The sequence below is a fragment of the Hyperolius riggenbachi genome, chromosome 1 (genome assembly GCF_040937935.1).
Source record: "Hyperolius riggenbachi isolate aHypRig1 chromosome 1, aHypRig1.pri, whole genome shotgun sequence".
In the NCBI taxonomy this organism is placed as follows: Eukaryota; Metazoa; Chordata; class Amphibia; order Anura; family Hyperoliidae; genus Hyperolius; species Hyperolius riggenbachi.
Window position 1 is genome coordinate 444,464,384 of NC_090646.1, and position 26,327 is coordinate 444,490,710.

The 26,327-nt window shown below is 45.0% G+C and overlaps 1 protein-coding gene across 1 annotated transcript in view; it reads right to left on the minus strand.

Annotated features, from left to right (window-relative positions):
• Positions 1-22,204: 22,204 nt before the first annotated feature.
• The window catches only part of SLC5A1 (solute carrier family 5 member 1), an 80,510-nt gene continuing 76,387 nt past the window's right edge, over positions 22,205-26,327 (minus strand). The window contains exon 15 of the mRNA XM_068271461.1: positions 22,205-22,851. Within this exon, the coding sequence (XP_068127562.1) occupies positions 22,643-22,851 (209 nt within the window). The 3' untranslated portion in view covers positions 22,205-22,642. The remainder of the gene's footprint in view (positions 22,852-26,327) is intronic.

Genomic DNA, 26,327 nt, shown 5'->3' on the forward strand with positions numbered 1-26,327 from the left:
AATGGGTCAGACAGTGGAAGCCCAGGGACCCGAACTTCTGGCTGGCGGGGGGGCGGAGCTAGAGGCGGCACCGCACGCACGCAATAAACAAATCGTGCGGCTGCTGCTAGGAGAGGGGCGGGATAGGCGATTAGGAGGAGGTGGAGTGGGTGGTACTCTAGTGATTTCCTGGCTGCAAGTCTATTGGCTGGGCCTGGGCGGGGGGGGGGGGGGGCGTGGATACAGGCGGCAGAGCACGTGGTGTAAATAAACCACGATCAGAGCAGCCGGTGCTGATTGTAATAGCACCAATCAGCCGCAGTCTCCCCCCCGCAGCAGCGCGCCCCCCCCCCCCCCCTTCATGCTGCTCCAAGCAGCGGCCTTTAGTGCCAGTGGCTTTAGGCGCCCCTGGGTAGTGTTCTGTGGACTGATAAAACAAAATCAGAACTGTTTGGGCCCATGGATCAACGCTATGTTTGGAGGAGGAAGAACAAGGCCTATGAAGAAAAGAACACCTTGCCTACTGTGAAGCATGGCTGGGGGTCAATCATGCTTTGGGGCTGTTTTGCTTCTGCAGGTACAGGGAAGCTTCAGCGTGTGCAAGGTACCATGAATTATCTTCAGTACCAGGAAATATTGGATGAAAATGTGATGCAGTCCGTCACAAACCTGAGGCTTGGGAGACGTTGGACCTTTCAACAGGACAATGATCCCAAGCATACCTCCAAGTCCACCAGAGCATGGTTGCAAATTAAAGGCTGGAACATTTTGGAGTGGCCATCGCAGTCACCAGACTTAAATCCGATTGAGAACCTCTGGTGGGACTTAAAGAAAGCAGTTGCAGCGCGTAAGCCTAAGAATGTGACTGAACTGGAAGCTTTTGCCCATGAAGAATGGGCTAAGATACCCGTAGATCGCTGCAAGACACTTGTGTCAAGCTATGCTGTTATAACTGGAAAAGGATGTTGTACTAAGTACCAGGGCAGTTTCTAGGCTAAATTTCACCCAGTTCGAGAGTCAAAAAATACGCCCCCCCCTTCCCCAAAATCAAAGCTGCTTAACCTCCTTGCCGGTTATCCCGAGCTCAGCTCGGGGTAACCTGCGCAGGAGGATATCTCAGGCCCCGCTGGGCCGATTTGCATAATTTTTTTTTCCCTACACGCAGCTAGCACTTTGCTAGCTGCGTGTAGGTCGCGATCGCCGCCGATTCGCCGCTACCCGCCGCGCCGAGCCGCCCCCCCCCCGCCCCAGACCCCTGCGCAGCCTGGCCAATCAGTGCCAGGCAGCGCTAAGGGGCGGATCGGAGTTCCCTCTGACGTCACGACGTCTATGACGTCGGTGACGTCATCCCGCCCGGTCGCCATAGCCCTGGGCTCGCTACATGATTTAAAAAAAAAAATTTTAAAAAAAGTGCGGCGCTGCCTCCTTGCCGGATTTTTTAGACCGGCAAGGAGGTTAATGAAATCATGTCAAAAGGCTTCTTGAAACCAACTCACCATTTTTTTATTTTTTTTTTACTACCCCTCTTCCATGGGCTTGCTCCTGGCTGGCTTTAGCTGCCTGCGAGTCTGCTAGTCTCTGGACTGACTCAGGCTGAGAGGCTCTGTGAGTGCAACGCAGTCACACACTGTGTATTTATGGCTGTATGCGGCCACCCTACTCTTGCTCGCTGTCGTCGGCTCCTCCCCCAGCCAAGCCCAAGCGTGAGGTGGGCTGCCTGTATCTTTCCCGTTGCGCCGCGCAGCCTGCCAGTGTTGCCAACCTTTCACGTTATTTTTTACTGACAAATACCTAAAAAATTACTGACAAAAGATTTTTACTGACAAAATTTCTCCACTAAATGCACATAAGAGACAGCGGTTCACCAGTAAATGCGCATAAGAGACAGTTTATTTCACCAGTAAATGCACATAAGAGACCGCTTTTCACCAGTAAATGCACATAAGAGACCGCTTTTCACCAGTAAATGCACATAAGAGACAGCTTTTCACCAGTAAATGCACTTAACAAGAGACCGCTTTTCACCAGTAAATGCACATAACAAGAGACCACTTTTCACCAGTAAATGCACTTAACAAGAGACCGCTTTTCACCAGTAAATGCACTTAACAAGAGACCGCTTTTCACCAGTAAATGCACTTAACAAGAGACCGCTTTTCACCAGTAAATGCACTTAACAAGAGACCGCTTTTCACCAGTAAATGCACTTAACAAGAGACCGCTTTTCACCAGTAAATGCACTTAACAAGAGACCGCTTTTCACCAGTAAATGCACATAATGACAAACAGCCAGTGTCCCCAGTATATGTAGCCAGGGATATATGTGCCCAGTATATGTAGCCAGAGGTAAATGTGCCCAGTATATGGAGCCAGGGGGTATATGTGCCCAATATATGGAGCCAGGGGGTATATGTGCCCAGTATATGTAGCCAGGGGGTATATGTGCCCAGTATATGGAGCCAGGGGGTATATGTGCCCAGTATATGGAGCCAGGGGGTATATGTGCCCAGTATATGAAGCCAGGGGGTATATGTGCCCAGTATATGAAGCCAGGGGGTATATGTGCCCAGTATATGGCGCCAGGGGGTATATGTGCCCAGTATATGGCGCCAGGGGGTATATGTGCCCAGTATATGGCGCCAGGGGTATATGTGCCCAGTATATGGAGCCAGGGGGTATATGTGCCCAGTATATGGAGCCAGGGGGTATATGTGCCCAGTATATGGAGCCAGAGGTATATGTGCCCAGTATATGGCGCCAGAGGGTATATGTGCCCAGTATATGGAGCCAGGGGGTATATGTGCCCAGTATATGGAGCCAGGGAGTATATGTGCCCAGTATATGGCGCCAGGGGGTATATGTTTCCAGTATATGGAGCCAGGGGGTATATGTGCCAAGTATATGGAGCCAGGGGGTATATGTGCCCAGTATATGGAGCCAGAGGTATATGTGCCCAGTATATGGCACCAGGGGGTATATGTGCCCAGTATATAGAGCCAGGGGGTATATGTGCCCAGTATATGGAGCCTGGGGGTATATGTGCCCAGTATATGGAGCCAGGGGATATATGTGCCCAGTATATGGAGCCAGGGGTATATGTGCCCAGTATATGGAGCCAGGGGTATATGTGCCCAGTATACGGAGCCAGGGGGTATATGTGCCCAGTATATGGAGCCAGAGGTATATGTGCCCAGTATATGGCGCCAGGGGGTATATGTGCCCAGTATATGGAGCCAGGGGGTATATGTGCCCAGTATATGGAGCCAGGGGGTATATGTTCCCAGTATATGGAGCCAGGGGGTATATGTGCCCAGTATATGGAGCCAGGGGGTATATGTGCCCAGTATATGGAGCCAGGGGTATAGGGACCCGAGTGAGTGAGTGAAAGGAGACCCCCCCTCTAGCCGCCGCCGCCGCTACCCCTTCACCTTGCAGCAGCGTCAGACCTCGATCAGCAGCCGACCCGACCAGTAAGGGCGCCGGACGCACACGCTCTATATGCGGAAGTGATGTCACTTCCGCATATCAGTGCGGCGTGCTAGGTCCTAGCGCCTGCACTACTGGTCGCCGCCTGATCGAGGTCTGACGCGGCGGCACTGGCGGCTAGAGGGAGGGAAAGAGCGGCGGCCACAGGGGGAGAACGCCCGCCCAGGCTCGGCCCTGCGCAGGAGCGCCCAGAAGGATCTAGGAAGCCGGTGATCGCGCTGGTGCACAGCTCCTCCTGCCTCTCACTGCACTGTGTCCGCGCGTCACCGGCTCCTAGCAGTGACGTGACGTCACATCCTTCTGCCTGGCGCCCCCCAATCAGTCACTCTCATCGGCGCCCCGTTCAGCAGAACCGGCTGAACGGGGCAAGAAACGGCCCTGCTAAGTACTAAGAATGAATGTCACTTGGGGGTTGAATACAACTGATAATGATGTGAGCACAGAAAAGACATTTGTGGTTATTTCTTTATAAATTTTATGTTATATTTGTCTGACTTACAAGTGTCTCTTTGATTTAATTGTAAACAAGATGACTGAAATGATCAAAATCAATGTAAAACTGGCCAAAACACGCCATTTCAGTGGGGGTTGAATAATTTTGAACACAACTGTACTCTTTAGTATTTTTTTCAATTGCAGAGTGCAGAAAAGTTATTTGAAACAGTAGATAAAACATTATCTCCTAGGATAAACCTTAGCAGAAAAAGTGGATTGGATCGGGCCCTAATACACTCATACCGTTTGTACCAAAGTGCAAGCATAAATACAGTACAATCATTACAACACAACACACTTAATACACTTAGTGATAAGCTCCTGATATATAACTTTCCTGCTAAGTTTGTGAGTCACCTTTACAGCAGTTTTGGTATTACAGATAGGTGGTTACCTGTGATTAAAATACGTCAAATACATTCTTATCACAAAATAATTAAGTCTTTCAATTTTATTCTCCAGTGATAAGCACAAGGAAATCAATTAATTAGTTCTAAATACCTTCATTATCATGTCCATGGAAATAGTCACAGAAGTGCTGAAAAATGTTACAGTGTGTGTGTGTGTGTGTGTATGCGCGTGCGTGCGTGCGTGCGTGCGTGCGTGTGTACACACACACTGAACATGACTGATTTGGGTCAGAACTCAGCTGTTTAAAGACAACTGAGTGCTGTACCTTGGTCAGGAGCCGTTTTCATTGGCTCCTGATCGCTGTGAAACAGTCACAGTGACCAGGAAGCAAAAAAAAAGCCTCTGGTCCTTAAAGGGGCGAGCCTTTGGTCCGAGATGAGTTAATGAATCAATCCCATACTGAGGCAAATGTAGATGTACAGTCCCAATCCTACTTAGAACTAGGCTGTGTTGCTTTTTCCTTTTTTTCTCACTGTAAAGGTTAAGAAATCATCTTTATGTTTAAAGTGTACCAGAGGCGAATACAATTGGCACAAATGGGATGCAGAAGCATGTTTCCATGTAAAGGACATGCCTTCGTGTCCCTTCTACACAGCTTCTGTGTTCCCTGCACCCCACAGCCCCCCCCCCCCCCCCCACACACACACACACAGAATAAAAAACACACACGCCTATATTGTAGCGACTAGGAGGTTGTTGGCAATCCTAGAGGAGAAGAGACCTCCTTAGCAGGAGAGGCACTCCTGCATAACGCAGCAAATATTAAAGAAACAAAAGGTTTGCTGCTCAGTGAAGGAATAAGATGAATTTTATTATATTTATTTATTGTATTTATAAAGCGCCAACATATTACGCAGCGGGTAATCGCGACAGCCGCATGCAAAGGTCTGCCGTCTGTCAGTAATTTAAACTCACAGGGCCTATGTCTAAAGTGCTACAATGCATGAAAAAAGCTCATGCTTCGCAGCATGAAAAAGCTATGCCGGCATCACACACACTACCATGCATGTGGCCACCGCACTCACTCTCATATAGCGATGTAAAGCAGGGAATTCAATGTTTCATAAGATCCCGCTGAACAAGAATCTTCATCCAGTCACTGGAGCTGTGCACATCCATAGATACTATATCTTCCATAAAGCAGAGACACAGTATAATTAGGAAGATCTCACCAAGTCTGAAGACAATTGGTTCTATAGGTACCCACTCCGGGTGTCAGCAGATGAGACAATGTTCCAGCATTAGGTCAGCACTGTTTCAGCTGGGAGCCAGTGTATTTGCCTGAACGCCGGCCTAGAGAGATCACGTGGTATGACACTCAAGCCACTGCCCTGACCACTTACACGTTTCCTGTCCTCATTGGACAATTCGTCAGGGTGTGCATAACGCCCCTTCCCCATCCTGCTGGCCCTCCCCACTTTTCACCCGCCCCCTTTTCATCCTCTCTGTTCTCTCTGCTCTTGGGGGAGAGCAGAGAGCTGTGTGTGCAAGCGTTGTGACCCCAAAGGTCACAAAAGTGAAAGTAGTTGTTGGTGTACGAACACAGCGACGTGGGACATCGAGAAACAGCTCAATATTCTCAGGGAGGTACGCTGCTTCTGGTATGTATTTTTATTTTACTTTACTGTTCTACCTCGGGTTCTCTTTAATGCATCATGCTACATGTTACTTTAGTAACCTTTAAAAGCCTCACCTACACTAAAAGCCATGTAGGAGTTCTGTTTCCCAAAATTATCTTCAGTGATTGTTTTAGAATGACGGTTCACAAATGATTTCTATACATACATGTTATTCAGCTCCCTTCTAAATAGAATTTGCTGTTGAATAGAGAGAAAAGGCATGAATAAGGCATTCTACAGATGTCAGCAACTTCAGTAGCATTTGCCTGAACATTTTTCAACCTATTGGAGTGTAGAAGAAGACTGGCCTGGCTGACATTGGGAGACAACTGTACACAGAGTAGAATCAGCTTTATTTGCCAAGTGTGACAGTTATCACACCCAAAATTATTTGTGAAACACACAGCATATGTCCAGGGCCGGATTTGTACTTCTTACCGCCCAAGGCCGACTATTACCAGCCGCCCCAACCGAAACCGTATCCTACCACCTCTCTCCACACACACCCACCCAAAAATGTTTGGGCCGCTGGTGTCCACTATTGTGGCTAGTGCCGAGGTCTCCATGGCAACGTGAAGTGAATCAATCACGTCACACGGGGGAACTGGTCAATCAAGCGATCTACAGGTGATGGGCGTGGTGGGAGGCTGGGAGCCGTCCACCACACACAAAAAAGTGTCTCACAATTGGACATTGGGTGGGGTCAGCAACACGTAAAAGTGAGTCCTGTACCCACTGCTTTCTCCAGGGTAACAGCGCTGGCCAATCAATAATTAAGAAATGGGTACTGTGAGAGGCTGCCTTCTGTATTCTGTACTATTTGCTGGTGCTGCCCCGGGTCCTTTCATCCCCCACACCAAGTGCGTGAGACCCGGCCTTCTGTAACTGCCTGCAGCTGCTGCTATGTCATTGGACAAGGTCTGGCTTTTTGCTAGTCACACACTGTTCACAAACATTTGGTTAACGGACTGCAGCTGCCTGTAGCACAGCCAGGGCCGGTTTTAGCAACAATGGGGGTCCCAGGGCAAAATAAACCTGAGGGGCCTCCCAACAGATATCCAGGAACAAAAATCGGCATTAAGGGACCTTTTTTGCAGCTGGTATAGTCAGGGTGTGAAGCCCCAATCGGTCGGAGCTCCACATTCTGGCTATCCCAGCCTGCATGGGGGCCAAGGGGTTAAAATGCTTCAGGAGGGGGACCCCACATAATTTATTAAAAAACATTTCCCACACTCTAAACATAAAAAAATTGGGAAAATAGGAAAAAATGCCAGGGATCTTCATACAGCCATATTGCGGCTGTATAGCGATCCCTGGCCAAAGCACTGCGGCTGCGGAGGGGTTTCCAGGAGGTCCATACGTACTGCGTATGGACCCCCTGGAAACCCCATCAGGAAATGTATTGCTCTTTCTTTTGATACATGTAAAATTACACTACCTTTAGGTTTGCTACTAAAAGTGACATTTACCGCATTTAAAAGTATACTTTTTTCCTTCAAAACTTTTAAAATCGATTTTCTCAAAAACTACAAGGTCTTTTTGAAAAATTGTTTTTTTCTTCGTATTCCCAATGATTTCCTTAACATATCCTGCAAATTCAGGGTTTCTAGCATTTAAGGTGGATTTGCTACCGTATTAACCATTAAAGTCATCAGGTTTTAAATGTGTATTTTTTTTCCTTTGAAACTTTAAAATCGATTTTCTCTAAAACTATAAGGTCTTTTTGAATTTTTTTTGCCTCTTGTAGCCACTGGGGACCCCTGCAGGCTCTGGGGCCCTGGGGCAATTGCCTCCTTTGCCTCTATGGTAGAGCCGGCCCTGAGCACAGCACAGGCAGATGCCAGCTGGTACTAATAGTGCAGTTATCCTGACCCCTTTCATTTGTTTGGACACTTGAAAATAATGCCCTGCAAATAATGCCCACTGTCTGCAGGCCGCCCCTTGTTTATCTGGTGCCCTAGGCCATGGCCTATGTGGCCTTGCCAGAAATCCGGCCATGCATATGTCATAATGCAATTAACAAACAGTGAGTATTGTACAAAGTAGACAGACATACAGACATTAAGGCATAGGTTTTGGATATCAAGGCTTACTAAGGCAGAGGTTCTGTCATTTGTGCAAGGATACAAGAGGACGGTAGGGGAATTTACTGGGGAGGGGGCTAGAGTTTAGGATGACGACTGCTTAGGGGAAGAAGGTTTCCCTGTGCCTGAGGGTTTTGGTGGGCATGGTTCTGTAGCGGTGGCCTGTGGGGAGAAGGCTAAAGAAACGTCTGCCGGGGTGAATGTGGTCATGCCTCAGTATAGATGTGTGTAAGAGGTCTAATGTTAGCAGTGGTGACCCGATGATCCTCTCCGCAGCATTGATTATTCTTTAACCAATTAAGCCCTCGGTCGTTTTCACTTTATGCATCCGAGCAATGTTCACCTCCTAATTATATATAGCACAATAAAGGTTAGCGCTCCTGGAGGGTCTCTTTTTACTTCAATATGCGGTGCGCGCTCAAACAACCGGATGATCCTTGATCAGTTTAACTATATTCATACAAATAGGCAGCGCTCCAGGCCTCAGATTAAAAAACAGTATAACCTGATATAGATCAACAAATAGTCCCGAGTCCACTTGTATCAATGATGCAAAGTTCCAGGTTCCTTTGTCAGTTTTTCACATAGGGCCAACGCAGAACATCTAAAGAGAGAGATAAAAGACCAATAGTGTAACACCATCAATTCACAAGATCCACCACCCAGATATAAGTTTATGGTCAATTGACCGTGAAGTAAACTTTATGATTGCACCTCTGGTGAGCACCCCAACACTCCCCCTCAATGTCCGCACTCACCACGCAATCCTCCAATACGCTCCGGAGGCAGGATTGATAGTGTGGGGGGATAATCACAATCTCAGTCCAATCAGCAACACCAATCTAAAACTGGAACAACACCTCATAGCATAAAACCATTTAATAAAAAAACTTTAGAATTCATCAGCTCACTCACAAGAGGAGACTTGAGAAAGCGCATTAGTACACAGTTGGGTCCCGGGTGACCTCCCGTACGGCTGCAGCTTCAAGATCCCCGCGTCCCTCTCGTATATGTTCCTCACCAGCGTCGTCCGACGTATCTCCACCCTACGCGTTTCGTCAGACGCTTACGCTGGCCTCTAAATACTCCATACCCCTGCCTCATCATTACGCATGCGTACCGCTCCATGCGTCTCATTATCTGGAAGCATCTCAGACTCATGGAACGCACGCGTCGCACATATTCTCTATAGCATTTGCATACCATGCGCGCGCATCACCATCACGTCATGCGCTTTAGTATACGGGGCCGTCACCATCACACTCCAAGCACGCATGCGTCGCACACATCCCCAGCAACCATAAGCTGGAGTTGCAATATTTACACGTAACCTAGCACCCCTTTAATTGCTGAGATAGTCGCATCCGCTGACCGCTGCATACCTACATATCGCAGCCAATACAGCTACCCCACCACAATTCACTACATAAACTCACCTTAAAATATTAAAAACAGAGGAAAAACGGACTTAGTAAAACTTTTGTTAGAAAAAAAGCCCTAAATCTTCAAAACCGCGATCCTCAGCTGGCAGCTGGCAGAGAGGTCACTTACATTATAGATTATATACAGAAAATAAACACAACACAAAATTTCTCCCTACATTATTCAGATATATGATCCCAGCTTGTCATACTAACGCTCAACTATATAGTCCAGGCTTATCACATCACCATAGTCCCCACTGTTCAATCATTTTTAATGAAACAATTTAAATCGAGGTCGATATTCAATCCATGTGGTACTAATGTATCTAATTCAAATATCCATCGCGTCTCCTTTTTAGAAATTTCCCTCACTTTATTCCCACCCCTCCATGCCAATATCGATTTCTCAATACCACAGAAACGCATACTCTTTGGGTCACAAGAATGTTTTTGCTTAAAATGTAAAGAGACACTGTGCAGTTCAAAACCCTTTCGGATATTGGATATATGTTCACCTATCCTTTCTTTTAGTGATCTGGTGGTGCGGCCCACATACTGTAGGCTGCACTCACACCAGATCACATAAATCACCCCTATTGTAGCGCAGGTGATAAAATTCTTGATCTTGAACTTCCTCCCATTTGTCGCTGAACAGATACTCACCTGTTTCCCACTTCCAGTTTCAGTACATCCCTTACATTTTCTACATGGGAAAAAACCTGAAGTCTGCCATCCTACCAGTTGTTTTTGAATCGGAGGGGCTACACAGCTTGGGGCCAGTGCATTTTTTAGGTTCGGGGCTTTTTTATAAATAAATGAAGGTTTCTCAGGTAAAACTTCTCGTAGTACATGATCACTTTTTAAAATACTCCAGTGTCTCCCAAAAATACATTCTACCTGTTTAAACTGACTAGAGAAACCTGATACAAATGCAAACGGCTTCACTTCTGCAGTTTGGGCCCTATCTCCATACACCAATTGGTGTCTATCAACTTCAGCTACTTCTTTCCTAATTTTCTCTAACCATTGTTTGTCATATCCCTTTTCTTCAAATCTGGTTTGAATCACATCAGATTGCTCAAAAAAATCGTTAATATTGGTACAATTCCTCCTAACGCGCATAAATTGCCCCTTAGGGACCCCTTTTAGCCACTGTGGGTGGTGGAAACTCGTAGTCTCAATGTATCCGTTTCGATCCGTCGGCTTAAAAAAACATTTTGTTTTAAAACCCTATTTGACCCGGAAAATATCCAGATCGAGAAAATGGATATGACTCCTATCAAATTCCGCCGTAACCTTGATATTTGACCTAAGGGCATTAATTTCTTCAACAAATTCTACAAAACTTACCTCATCACCTTCCCAGATTATCAGCAGGTCATCTATATACCTTTTCCATAAACTAATTTTATTTCCCCCTATCCTAATTGCTTCTTCCTCCCACAGGGCCATGTACAAATTCGCTAAACTTGGGGCGAAGGACGCCCCCATAGCACATCCAAAGATCTACCTGAAAAAAATCCCCCTTGTGCCAAAAATAGTTATTCTGTAAGGCGAATTCGAGTAGGTCTAACACGAATTGAATAGAGGTGGAAGATAAATTAATCTCATGTCCAAGATGGACACGGACCGCCTCTATGCCCCCATCATGTGGGATGTTCGTGTAGAGCGAACTCACGTCCGCTGTCGCCAGTAATATATCTCCCTCTATCTGCAGTTGTTCAAGGATCTGCACCAAACCTGCAAGAATTTTATCACCTGCACTACAATAGGGGTGATTTATGTGATCTGGTGTGAGTGCGGCCTACAGTATGTGGGCCGCACCACCAGATCACTAAAAGAAAGGATAGGTGAACATATATCCAATATCCGAAAGGGTTTTGAACTGCACAGTGTCTCTTTACATTTTAAGCAAAAACATTCTTGTGACCCAAAGAGTATGCGTTTCTGTGATATTGAGAAATCGATATTGGCATGGAGGGGTGGGAATAAAGTGAGGGAAATTTCTAAAAAGGAGACGAGATGGATATTTGAATTAGATACATTAGTACCACATGGATTGAATATCGACCTCGATTTAAATTGTTTCATTAAAAATGATTGAACAGTGGGGGCTATGGTGATGTGATAAGCCTGGACTATATAGTTGAGCGTTAGTATGACAAGTTGGGATCATATATCTGAATAATGTAGGGAGAAATTTTGTGTTGTGTTTATTTTCTGTATATAATCTATAATGTAAGTGACCTCTCTGCCAGCTGCCAGCTGAGGATCGTGGTTTTGAAGATTTAGGGTTTTTTTTTCTAACAAAAGTTTTACTAAGTCCATTTTTCCTCTGTTTTTAATATTTTAAGGTGAGTGTATGTAGTGAATTGTGGTGAGGTAGCTGTATTGGCTGCAATATGTAGGTATGCAGTGGATGCAACTATCTCAGCAATGAAAGGGGTGCTAGGTTACGTGTAAATATTGCAACTCCAGCTTATGGTTGCTGGGGATGTGTGCGACACATGCGTGCTTGGAGTGTGATGGTGACGGCCCCGTATACTAAAGCGCATGACGTGATGGTGATGCGCGCATGGTATGCAAATGCTATAGAGAACACGTGTGACGCGTGCGTTCCATGAGTCCGGGATACTCCCGAATAATGAGACGCATGGGGCAGTACACATGCGTAATGATGAGGCAGGGGTATGGAGTATTTAGAGGCCAGCGTAAGCGCCTGACGTCAGCCCCTGATGAGTCAGAACGTCTGACGAAACACGTAGGGCGGAGCTACGGCGGACAACGCTGGTGAGGAACATATACGAGAGGGACGCGGTTGTTCCAGTTTTAGATTGGTGTTGCTGATTGGACTGAGATTGTGATTATCCCCCCACACTATCAATCCTGCCTCCGGAGAGTATTGGAGGATTGCGGGGTGAGTGCAGACATTGAGGGGGAGTGTCGGGGTGCTCACCAGAGGTGCAATCATAAAGTTTACTTCACGGTCAATTGACCATAAACTTATATCCGGGTGGTGGATCTTGTGAATTGATGGTGTTACACTATTGGTCTTTTATCTCTCTCTTTAGATGTTCTGCGTTGGCCCTATGTGAAAAACTGACAAAGGAACCTGGAACTTTGCATCATTGATACAAGTGGACTCGGGACTATTTGTTGATCTATATCAGGTTATACAGTATTGTTTTTTAATCTGAGGCCTGGAGCGCTGCCTATTTGTATGAATAATGTTCACCTCCTATTCATTAGCCTATAACTTTATTACTACTTATCACAATGAACTGATCTATATCTTGTTTTTTCCGCCACCAATTAGGCTTTCTTTGGGTGGTACATTTTGCTAAGAGCTACCTTACTGTAAATGCATTTTAACAGTAAGAATAAGAAAAAAACAGAAAAAATTCATTATTTCTCAGTTTTCGGCCATTATAGTTTTAAAATAATACATGCCTCCATAATTAAAACCCACGTACTGTATTTGCCCATTTGTCCCGGTTATTACACCGTTTAAATTATGTCCCTATCACAATGTATGGCGACAATATTTTATTTGGAAATAAAAGCATTTTTTCCGTTTTGCATCCATCATTATTTACAGCTTATACAAAAAAAAATAGAAATATTTCATCTTTACATAGATATTTAAAACGTTTAGACCCTTAGGTAAATATTTATGTTTTTTTTTATTGTATTTTTTTTTTATTAATATTAAACATTTTATGTGGGTATTTTTGGGAGGGTGGGATGTAAATAGTATTTGTTTTGGGTAAATATATGTGTATGTTTATTTTTTTTTACATTTAGATGTAGTTTTACTTTTTGGCCACAAGATGGCAATGTACGCTTAGAGGAACATAGGAGGCAGAAAAAGCGAAGCTTCCGAGGGAAGCTGTCGCCTTTTCTGCAGGGGAGAGGAAATAGTGATCGGGCACCATGGCCTGATTCATTGATTCCTGGGCTAACGATCCGCGGCCGATCGCGCGCGATCGGCCGCGGGAGCGCACTTGGCCTCCTTGCCGTATTTCTACGTCAAGGAGGACAAAGTGGTTAAAGTTTGTACCTATCGTGATTGCACATGCGTACCAGATGATGATGGAAGAGAATAGGATAGATTCGATGGTGGCAGTGTAGAAACTGGTCAGCAGGTCTCTTGGTATACCAAACTTCCTCATTTGTTTTTGTTGGAAGAACAACCTTTGCTGAGCCTCTTGGTCTCCAAAGGATGACAGGGTTAGTCCCTTTTCTCGTAATTTGTGGTTGTTTTGTAAATGGACATCACACAAAGGCGTATACTCAATTATCTACCTTAAAATTGCCATGAACAGACAGACTCTGTGTGGGCTCAAAACATTGGTTTATATTTATGTATCTAAATTGGACAAAAATTGACTTCTTGAAAGTGCCAGCTTTTTGGATAGGCAGGAAACAAGAACATACAAATAATTCCAGCAACAGATAGAGATTACCAACAAAAACATGGCATGCACATGTCAATGACCTACATACTGTATATTTACAAAAGAAAAGGCATATACCCCAGTAACAGGTATCCTAGTTACAGATAATTACCCCAGCAACAGGCAAATTTTAATAACAGGCAAATAAATGGTAGGTAGACAAATGACAGGTGATAAGTGGTAGGCAGCTAAATGACTAGCAGAAAAGTGACAGATGCTACAAGGCTGAGGGATGCTGCTGCTTGTGACTGTTGAAAGCTGGATGAGGCCCCAGGTCATTTATCACTTTTTACAGCAGGTGATGCCACTGTGCTGCAGTCAGTCACACAGCTGATGGTAGGCCTGGATGTGGGGGGCAACTGTATGCACACAGAATTGGATGAAAGCCATGGCCAGCTTTCACACTTGGAGGTTGAGCCAAATGACAGCTCATCTGCTGCAACTCAAATTCCCAGTGGAGTTAAATTAAAAGTAAAGTAAAATAGGATTAAAATTTATTTGGGGTCTAGCGCTAGTGTGGTGCCTAACTAGAGCACTACCCATCCGGAAACCACCTGTTTCGCACTCAGTTTCCTTTGTCCCAGTGCTGCACTGTCTCTCTACGCAATTTCTCTTGGTCCATGCGTTATTTATTTTCATGTCATTGTGACTGGATAGTGGGGAAGTTATGAACTGGTGGTGCAGGAATGTGAGTGCAACAGGAGACTGTGGCTCTCTGTCAAATTTGTGGGAATACAGCCAACCCCCACATCCAGTGGTACCATCAGCAACAGGCATCACTCCACAGCCTGCCTGACAGCAGACACAGTAGCACCCTCCACCATAAAATATTAGCTGCATGCAGGGCCAGACAAGGTGATCCAGCAGTGATATGGCATCTTCCTTTCTTTCATAAGGGGCTTGAGCAGCGGTGGCGAACCTATGGCACGCGTGCCAGACCCGGCACGCTTAGCCTAATTTGCTGGCATGCCACCGCTGCTTATGAACTGGCCGCAGCGTCTACTAGACGCCGCCGCACCAGTTCATATCCCGCAGCCCCGCAGTCTCCCGGGAGGCAGACCAGGGCTACGGCAAGATGGCTGCCGAAGCCCTGTACTGGAGACTATTTGTGTCTCCAGTACAGGGCTTCGGGCGCCATCTTCCCGTAGCCCTGCACTTTGCCTGTCAGCGGCAGCGCGGGAGACTGCAGAAGATCCGGGGAAGATGCGCGCCAGAGCCCAGCCGAGAGAGAAGACTTCTGTCAGGTGAGTACATACATTACTTTTTTTGCAGGTGAAATGCAGCCTACTGTGTTTTCTGCTAAAATGTTTTGTCACATGTGTTTATGTCCTGTGAAATGCTGCCCACTGTGTTTGTTTTACAGGTGAAATGTGGCCCACTGCGTTTGTTTTCTGGTGAAATGCTGCCCGCTGCGTTTGTTTTCTGGTGAAATGTGGCCCACTGCGTTTGTTTTCTGGTGAAATGTGGCCCGCTGCGTTTGTTTTCTGGTGAAATGTGGCCCGCTGCGTTTGTTTTCTGGTGAAATGCTGCCCGCTGCGTTTGTTTTCTGGTAAAATGCTGCCAGCTGCGTTTGTTTTCTGGTGAAATGCTGCCAGCTGCGTTTGTTTTCTGGTGAAATGCTGCCAGCTGCGTTTGTTTTCTGGTGAAATGCTGCCCGCTGCGTTTTATTTTCTGGTGAAATGTGGCCCGCTGCGTTTGTTTTCTGCTGAAATGTGGCCCACTGCGTTTGTTTTCTGGTGAAATGTGGCCCGCTGCGTTTGTTTTCTGGTGAAATGTGGCCCTGGTGAAATGTGGCCCGCTGCGTTTGTTTTCTGGTGAAATGTGGCCCGCTGCATTTGTTTTGTGGTGAAATGTGGCCCGCTGCGTTTGTTTTCTGCTGAAATGTGGCCCGCTGCGTTTGTTTTCTGGTGAAATGTGGCCCCCTGCGTTTGTTTTCTGGTGAAATGTGGCCCGCTGCGTTTGTTTTGTGGTGAAATGTGGCCCTGGTGAAATGTGGCCCGCTGCGTTTGTTTTCTGGTGAAATGTGGCCCGCTGCGTTTGTTTTGTGGTGAAATGTGGCCCGCTGCGTTTGTTTTGTGGTGAAATGTGGCCCGCTGCGTTTGTTTTCTGCTGAAATGTGGCCCGCTGCGTTTGTTTTCTGGTGAAATGTGGCCCCCTGCGTTTGTTTTCTGGTGAAATGTGGCCCACTGCGTTTGTTTTCTGGTGAAATGCGGCCCACTGCGTTTGTTTTCTGGTGAAATGCGGCCCACTGCGTTTGTTTTCTGGTGAAATGTGGCCCGCTGCGTTTGTTTTCTGGTGAAATGTGGCCCACTGCGATTGTTTTCTGGTGAAATGTGGCCCGCTGCGTTTGTTTTGTGGTGAAATGTGGCCCGCTGCGTTTGTTTTGTGGTGAAATGTGGCCCGCTGCATTTGTTTTCTGGTGAAATGTGGCCCACTGCGTTTGTTTTCTGGTGTAATGTGGCCCACTGCGTTTGTTTTCTGGTGAAATGTGGCCCACTGCGTTTGTTTTCTGGTGAAATGTGGCCCGCTGCGTTTGTTTTCTGGTGAAATGTGGCCCACTGCGTTTGTTTTCTGGTGAAATGTGGCCCACTGCGTTTGTTTTCTGGTGAAATGTGGCCCACGTTGCATGATTTTCTGCTGAAATGTTGCACACATTGCGTTTATTTTCTGGTGTCTGGGGTAACTGTTGCTGCATTATTAAGGGCTCATTCACATTACAGAACGTATGCACGAATGCGATTTCATGCATGCGCTGCCAACGCACAGTGATCGCACTGAATGCACGTTGTGGTGCGCTAAACGTGGACGTCGGCAGCTGTACCCATCGGGGAAACATATGCGTTGTGCGTTAAAATGTTCCCAGATGCGTTACAACGTAACGCATGGGAACGCACACCTGTAGTGTGAATGGTAACATGGAAGTCTATTGACTTTCATGTTACCATATGAATCTTACATTATGTGCGTTGCGTCAAAACTGACAGCGCAGCACATAGTGTGAATGAGCCCTTAATGGTTATAGTTGGCTATATTTGCTGCTTTGGGTTACGGCGGGTATAAATAGCATCATAGTTTCTGCACACCCATGATGCGAATCCTCGTTTCACCACATCACGGCGGAAACACTGCTTTCTTATGCCTCGCTGTTACATCATTACGTTAGCTCCGCCCATACAATATCATTGCCACGCCCATTTTTCGGCGCGGCGCGCGCACCCCCCCCCCCCCCCATTGGCACTCAGAGATAAATAAGTCGATGTTAGGTCGCAATTTGGGCCCTCGGCCTCTGAAAGGTTAGCCATCACTGGGCTAGAGTGTGTGGGCTGATATAAACAAATACAATCATTGGAATCAATGCAACATCACATACAGGAAACTCCTCCTTACGTTTTAAACAATAAATATTTATGTCATCTCTATAAACACCATCCCAGCACTGTACTACCTAATCATGTGCTCCCCACTCTTAGGCCCGGTTCACATTAACGTTCACTGTCCGGATTCGCCGGGCCGGATCTGGACCGTATACTGTACAAAGGGAACGGACGTTCGGCATAGCAATGCAAAGTCTATGCGGCCGTACACACGCGTCCGTTCCGTATAGACCGGAGCCGGACTCCGGACACTTTTCTACCCGGACCGGAGCCTGACTGCACCATCCGGCAATAGAAACCAATGGGAAACGGAAAGCACAGAACACTGAATTTACAAAAATATTAAGGAGAGCCACCCCTTTAAATGCTAATTTGTACAACTTGACAAGCAAGGAGCCAGCAACTTGATTCCTTTATAGCCACAATTCGTATTAAACAAGACTGCTGTCTCACTGTAAAAAAGGAAGAAAGATATCATATAAAATCTATATCATTTATTTATTACAAATTATAAAAGTATATAGTAGCTTAATTCTCTATAAAAACCAGAGCACATGCTCCAGTAGCCTGGGGGACATAGTCATCGACCTGAGGGCCCAACGTTTGATTATTAACAACAGGAATGGGTTAAACAGTTTGAAAGCTGGAGCTCACAGCAAAAAATAGGCCTAAATGATGTGGACCACAAAAACAGTTCCAATTCAAAAAGGATATATGTCTAAGTACACAGAGATATAAAGTCCTGAGCAATCCAAAAAAGTATCAGAGATTCAGACAAAGCACCTTCCTAATATTGCAGTAGACATAGATAGTAATAGGTATTCCTCATCATCTGAGTAACAATATTCCTGGGTTAGACAATGCAATCAGTGTAGTCACCAGCTCTGGTACCGCTCCTTTAATCTTCAATCATTGTGCATGAGCAAAGTTCATCAAAGCATCCATCAAACACACTGTTTACGTGACCATCAACCTCAGAATCAGTTGTAGTTTAGGATATAGTTTAGGAGATCACTGTGTTGTTGTTCAACAGATAAGTGGATATACAGTGTAGAAGTCCGCCAGGGAATGTTCCCTTATGCAGCTCTCCAATCCATATGGGGTCACGTGATGGAGGATAAAACGTAAATGTCATGTAGACTCAAAGCATGGGGGTCCCGTTGTGAGCTTTATTACTGCCTTTGTGCATTGCCCTCAGTTAGGTTGGTAAGGAGAGAGATGGAATCCATTCATGTGCATATTGTCATGGTAAAGTGCATAGGGTGCAAGGAGATACTCATCCGTCCTGTACAGATCGAAGCCAGTTGTCCCCCAGGTGGAGCGATGCTACTGGTGGGCGATGAGCCCTGGTTTGCCGACCGGTTTCCCTGGCAAAATCGCCAGCATCATCAGGGCAGGCTCATCAGCTATATCCTAAAACTACAACTGATTCTGAGGTTGATAGTCACGTAAACAGTATGTTTGATGGATGCTTTGATGACCTTTGCTCATGCACAATGATTGAAGATTAAAGGAGGGGTACCAGAGCTGGTGACTACACTGATTGCATTGTCTAACCCAGGAATATTGTTACTCAGATGATGAGGAATACCTATTACTATCTATGTCTACTGCAATATTAGGAAGGTGCTTTGCCTGAATCTCTGATACTTTTTTGGATTGCTCAGGACTTTATATCTCTGTGTACTTAGACATATATCCTTTTTGAATTGGAACTGTTTTTGTGGTCCACATCATTTAGGCCTATTTTTTGCTGTGAGCTCCAGCTTTCAAACTGTTTAACCCATTCCTGTTGTTAATAATCAAACGTTGGGCCCTCAGGTCGATGACTATGTCCCCCAGGCTACTGGAGCATGTGCTCTGGTTTTTATAGAGAATTAAGCTACTATATACTTTTATAATTTGTGATAAATAAATGATATAGATTTTATATGATATCTTTCTTCCTTTTTTTCAAGTGAATAGTCTACAATTTATGAGTCTTAGACTCAAAGGAAGCACTTCATTTGCAAATTTGAGACCCACAGTGTGAAAAAAAAAAAAAAGCTGTCTCACTGTACATACAAAATCATTTTAAGCACAGAACACACTGGCTATAAAAACAGGACGTTCTACCCAACTTCCTATGCGTTTTCTTTGGTAATAGCGGCCATTTTGGATGGGGACACATGGGCCCAGCTTTGTACGTGGAGGGGTTCGAACACCTGAACCGCAGACAGCAAGTGGCAGAGGGTATGTTGACTACAAGTGTTGTTTTGGGGGCCTTGTGGCTTTTCATATGTGTTGTTTGATTGTGATGTATTCCACTTTTATATAGTGTGTAATAGTGTGTTATAGTGTGTATCTCTTTAAAAAAACGGATCCGGATCGCAGCCGTATTCATACCTGATGAAAAACGTATGCAAACGGACCGGATCCGGATAGGATCCATACGGGTCTGGTCCGGTACGGTCCGGATCCGGTCCGGACATCCGGTCCGTTTTTCTCCAAAAACGCAAGTGTGAACGGGGCCTAACACATATGCCTGCCTACAGCCCCCCAGTACTCACTTATTGACCACGGCTTCACTACTCCCCTGGTCGTTAATCTCCTACTGTTACTGTCACTGTGGCCAGGAGACTGGAGTAGTGGCTGGTGTGTGAGTGCTAGGGAATGCTGAGCAGTGATATGTGGTGCAGTGGGTAGGGCAGGATCGGGGTATGTACAAGTAGTGGGAAAGCGTGTGAAAAAATATCAATTGTTGAAAACATAAGCAGTGGTGACAGTGGAGTCTAAGAGGAAGGGGGCTCCAAACATAGGTTACCCTGGGTTTCTGCCCTGAATCTTTGACCCTAATAATGCAACTGCCCATATACATCCTATATAATAATCTCCCTGTGTCGTTGCATCCTCCTGTGTCTGTGCATCTGTGTCAGTGCCTGTCGCGAATGCACGGCAAGTGGCCATAGGCAGGCTTTGGGCAGCGGTCATGGACGGCACTGGGCGTGCGTGCATGCAGCGGGGGTTGTCACGGCTGTTATTTAATAGATTTTATCATTTGAATTATATTTCAAATTCTCTTGGGAGGTCAACTTTTTCTGGTAATGCCGTCTTATGGAAAGAGTCAATAGACTGGCTGATGACCATCTCTGCACCCACTGCCAGTGCTTTACCTTACACAAATGTGACTCGTCTACATTTTTAGTTAAGGTGCGTACACACGCACTACCAAATGTAACTACGGGTCCGGCGGACCCTCCCGCTGGGCAGTCTTTAGCCGACAGTACTCGCTGTCGTACGGATCGTTCAGAAACAGCCTTATCAGTCCACCGACAGCGCGTACACACGCACATACTGTCGGCTAAAGACCGCACAGCGGGAGGGTCCGGCGGACCCGTCGTTACATTTGGTAGTGTGTGTGTGCGCACCTTAATACTTAATGAAATTCTTGTGACTTTCTTGGCAATCTTTCAGCTCTGTAGGTTGAGACACTGTATTCAGAGGTCCTTTACCAAGCAAGTATCAAAACTGTTAGGTCTTTCATGTCAGCAATGAGTGGAGACCTTTACCAAGATAACAATTTATATTAACCGTAGTTCAATTCATACCGACTAATAACTAGCAATTTTGTTGCATTTTGTGTAAAGAAAGGACAAGTGCAGGAGATGTTTTTTTAGTTGGAAATGATAGACAGTTATTAGTGTGTTACTATGAGGCCTTATGAATAGAGGTTATTGCTGCATTATCAACATTAATTGTTATGGACTATATGCTGTATTCCCTTGTAATAAAATTCTATGTAGCGAGCAGTGCCATATTTTCTCTTGTGTGGTGGTGATGTTTACTTACCTGCTATCTTGATTTATTTATTTATTGGTTAAAAGATCACATACATTATTACACGCAGATGGTTGAAATACTAGATGTGGCAATCAAGAGAAGTGGAATTTTTATAACTTTATGCCTGCAAAGGCCAGTAAAGGAAGTAAAGGCACAAATTCATTTTTTATTTTTTCTGTACAAAGCTCAGATAGTCCATAGTTCATTTTCTTCTTATTGTTTCACATAAAAACCTCTGAAACAAACCTCTCCTTATCCCCTTAAGGGAGGTTTGTAAATAGTCTGTATATGACCAAAGGTGTACGCACGTATGCTTACAAGTGAAAAAAATGATGTGTATGTACATAATTCGGCTACAGTCCGCCATCTCTGTAAATATGGAGACACCGCTGGTACCACTGGTCCTACTATACTGTAAATTCTAGTTTGCAGGGAGCACATAATCAGCACAAGTTGGAGCTCCTAATGTCCTCCTTTTATTGCTTGCAGTCATGCAGATTTGAAGCTCTCAGGGGCCACATAAAATAGCGAGACAGGATGGATTTGGTGCACGGGCCTTGAGATTGACACTTGTGCTGTAGATGCTTAAGGTGCGTACACATGCACTACTATAAGGAACGACGGATCGCTCAGAAACAGCCTCATCAGTCTGCAGACAGACTGTACACACGCTCTACTATCGCTCAAATGTCCGCCCAGCGGGAGGGGCCAACGGACCCGTCGTTCCTGCAAATAGAGCGTGTGTACGCACCTTTAGACATTAGTATTTCACCTCAGCACTGGGTTGTGTTATTCTCCACATTATTACACTGTCCTAATGTTCCCATTTCAGAGCTCTAGCTGCATAGACAGTGACACAAAGGAAATGGAGATAGACAGAGCTAAGCAATGAGCATAGCACAGAAACTGCGGGGAGGAGGAACTCTAGTGGCCTGTATTATACTTCTGATTCCATTGCGTGTGCATGTGCATGGTGGTTCAAGTTGTAATATACAAATAATACCATCTATCAACATACAAATAGTAGTTAAATACCAGAATCCAGTTTCATCATCATCATTATTATTATTTTTTTATTAAAATACAAGAAAATATGTAATATAATTGCCTCTATTCAAACTCCTGCATATTTATTTCAATAATATATGATAGCATGTCTCTATTTAGGAATCCAGTCAATGATGAACCATTCACATCTGTTGCATCAAATGGGTCATTGATGCATGAATGTGCTCCAATAGAAAGGTCCTACCACTTCACTTCCTGGAGCAGGGCACGCATGTGTGGTGTGATCATGTGTGGTATGTACTCTTAGCAGGGCAGCATGGGAAGGATGAATTACCCATAAGGCAGCTCTTCCTTGTGAATCACATTCATATCCATACACCATTACTTTGCAGCAAAAGGTCATAACGTATACCTCTGTCATTAATCCTTGATAACAGAGAGGTGACTGGACCAAAGTCTGATAAGATTCCACATTCTACATCACATCTAGGCAAAATAGCCATGGCAGAAGACAGCCACTGCAAGCAGGATGATGGCATTGATGTTGACCACGTTTCTCCAAAGAGGCACTTCTGAGGTGTCTGTCATATTTGCTTCCATGGCCTTCTTTTCCTCCTCACTAAGCTTAGGAGCCTTCTTGGTTTCAAACCCACAGAACCAGTTGTAAGCCTTCTTCCAGCAGCTAACTTCCTTCACTGCATTAAAGATCAAATAATACAATTGAATGAATGGTGACAAAAATGCTGCACTAGAACTGCTTTTACCACATTTCTTTTACATCAAGGAAAAGAACTGTAATTGTTATGCTTATTGCATAATGCATATTTATCAATAAATATATTGTTTAAAAAAAAGTATTTAACAACATTCTCTTTAACCTCCTGGGCGATAATCCTGAGCTGAGCTCGGGGTAAGCCGCCGCTGAGGATTTTTCAGCCCCTGGTGGGCCGAGTTCCACACTTTTTGCTTTGTTACACGCAGCTAGCACTTTGCTAGCTGCGTGTACAAGCAGATCACCGACGCTCCACGCTGATTCACCCCTACCCGCCGCGTTAGAGGGCCCCCCCAAGATCCCGTGCGCAGCCTGGCCAATCACCGCCAGGCTGCGCTAAGGGGTGGATCGGGACTCCCCCAAACGCCATGACGTCGATGACGTCATCCAGATCATCGCCATGGCGACAGGGGAAGCCATACAGGAAATCCCATTCTGAACGGGATTTCCTGTTTGCTCTGATCGCCGGAAGCAATCGGAAAGGGTGGGGGGGGTGCCGCTGCAAAGCAGCTATCATGTAGCTAGCGCTAGGCTAGCTACATAATTAAAAAAAAAAACAATTTTTAAAATGCTGCGCCGCCTCCCTGGTGATTTTATTGTATCGCCAGGGAGGTTAAAACTCTTGTATACAGTGGGATGCGAAAGTTTGAGCAACCTTGTTAATCGTCATGATTTTCCTGTATTACTCGTTGGTTGTTACGATAAAAAATGTCAGTTAAATATATCATATAGGAGACACACACAGTGATATTTGAGAAGTGAAATTAAGTTTATTGGATTTACAGAAAGTGTGCAATAATTGTTTAAATAAAATTAGGTCATTTTATTGATTCCAAAACCTTTAGAACTAATTATTGGAACTCAAATTAGCTTGGTAAGCTCAGTGACCCATGACTTACATACAGGGTCGTAGCAATAGGGGTTGCAGAGGTTGTGACCGCATCGGGGACCTTGGGCTAGAGAGGCCCGGAAGGGCCCTCCCTCAACTACAGTATTAGCTTCCTATTGGTCCTGTGCTCATAATAATCACTTCTAAAAAAAAACAAAAATCCATTAACCCTTCGCACACTCACATGCAAATGTTCAAACAAATGCATTCACAGATTCACTCATCCAGGCACAACTGTTATCCCTACAGCTAAATTAAAAGCCAGGGTTTTAGTTCACAGAAGAATGCATTCTTATGCTTAGTCACCTATACTGCACAGAAGTACCCAGGTAAACATAGGTGTCCTAACTCTGGCCCTGTAACATGCAATAATCACTTCTAGAGATACTTTGAGTAGTGGTAATCATTAGCAAACTGTTCCCCATCCCCTTCTTGCACCTCTGACACTGTAGTTGCCATTGGCAGGTTTTTGTGTGCCGTATCAATTGTTATGTATAAAGTGCTTGGGGGGAGGGGCATTGAAAAACTTGCATCGGGGCCCACAGCTCCTTAGCTACGCCACTGCCTACATACACAGGGGTCAATTGTAAGTTTCCCTCCTCTTTTAATTTTCTCTGAAGAGAAGCAACATGGGCGTCTCAAAATAACTCTCAAATGACCTGAAGACAAAGATTGTTCACCGTCATGGTATAGGGGAAGGATAAAAAAAGCTGTCTCAGAGATTTCAGCGGTCTGTTTTCACAGTTAGGAACATATTGAGGAAATGGAAGACCACAGGCTCAGTTCAAGTTAAGGCTCAAAGTGGCAGACCAAGAAAAATGTCAGACAGACAGAAGCGACGAAAAATGAGAACAGTCAGAGTCAACCCACAGACCAGCACCAAAGACCTACAACATCATCTTGCTCCAGATGGAGTCACTGTGCATAGTTCAACCATTCGGCGCACTTTACACAAGGAGATGCTGTATGCGAGAGTGATGCAGAGGAAGCCTTTTCTCCACCCACAGAACAAACAGAGCCGCTTGAGGTATGCTAAAGCACATTTGGACAAGCCAGCTTCATTTTGGAATGAGGTGCCGTGGACTGATAAAACTAAAATTGAGTTATTTGGGCATAACCAGGGGTGTTATGCATAGAGGAAAAAGAACACAGCATTCCAAGAAAAACACCTGCTACCTACAGTAAAATAGGTACTATTCCGTTAGCCGGGCACAACCACTAGGTGGCGTTAATTACTATTCCCTCTCCAGGCCGCCATGGATAGTAGGGAAAGATGTAACTCGTTTTAGCGCCACCTAGTGGTTGCGCCCGGCTAACGGAAAAGAACCGTAAAATATGGTGGTGGTTCCATCATGCTGTGGGGCTGTGTGGCTAGTGCAGGGACTGGGAATCTTGTCAAAGTTGAGGGACACATGGATTCCACTCAGCATCAACAGATTCTGGAGACCAATATCCAGGAATCAGTGACAAAGCTGAAGCTGCGCCGGGGCTGGATCTTTCAACAAGACAACGACCCTAAACACTTCTCAAAATCCACTAAGGCATTCATGCAGAGGAACTAGTACAACATTCTGGAATGGCCATCTCAGTCCCCAGACATGAATATAATTGAAAATTTGTGGTGTGAGTTAAAGAGAGCTGTCCATGCTCGGAAGCTATCAAACTTGAATAAACTATAGATGTTTTGTAAAGAGGAATGGTCCAAAATAGCTTCAAGCAGAATCCAGACTCTCATTGGAACCTACAGGAAGCATTTAGAGGATGTAATTTCTGCAAAAGGAGGATCTACTTAATATTGATTTCATTTCTTTTTTGTGGTGCCCAAATGTATGCACCTGCCTAATTTTGTTTAAACAATTATTGCGCACTTTCTGTAAATCCAATAAACTTCATTTCACTTCTCAAATATCACTGTGTGTGTCTCCTATGTGATATATTTAACTGACATTTTTTATCGTAACAACCAACAAATTATACAGGAAAATCATGACGATTAATAAGGTTGCCTAAACTTTCACATCCCACTGTATCTCTGTAATGAAAAACAAAAGTTTGCTTTCTTAAAACAGAAAGAATTTGCGATAATTCAGGTTGGAGTGAGCTTGAGATGTCTCCCAGAGCATCACTGCTGAATATATGCAAATTAACCATTGTACCCTTAGAAGCTAAACCTCCAGAACCGCTGGAATGCAATGATGTGTCAGCTTGTTAATTTGTACAGAGCCATAATAATCCAACATGCATACAGACTGTTTCGGATTGTTTGATCCTCATCAGTGCATGGCATGGATTAATTTGGCTCTATGCAGTAGGGCTTGTAACACCGAGAGGTACAGACTAACCAGCAAGCTCATGGTGACCCAGAACTCATTGGAGTGTGTAAGGGACTACAATGGTCCTAAAAGCCCTCTTACTAAGATGTTAAGAAAAACAAAAGTTTGCTTTCTTAAAACAGAAAGAATTTGCGATAATTCAGGTTGGAGTGAGCTTGAGATGTCTCCCAGAGCATC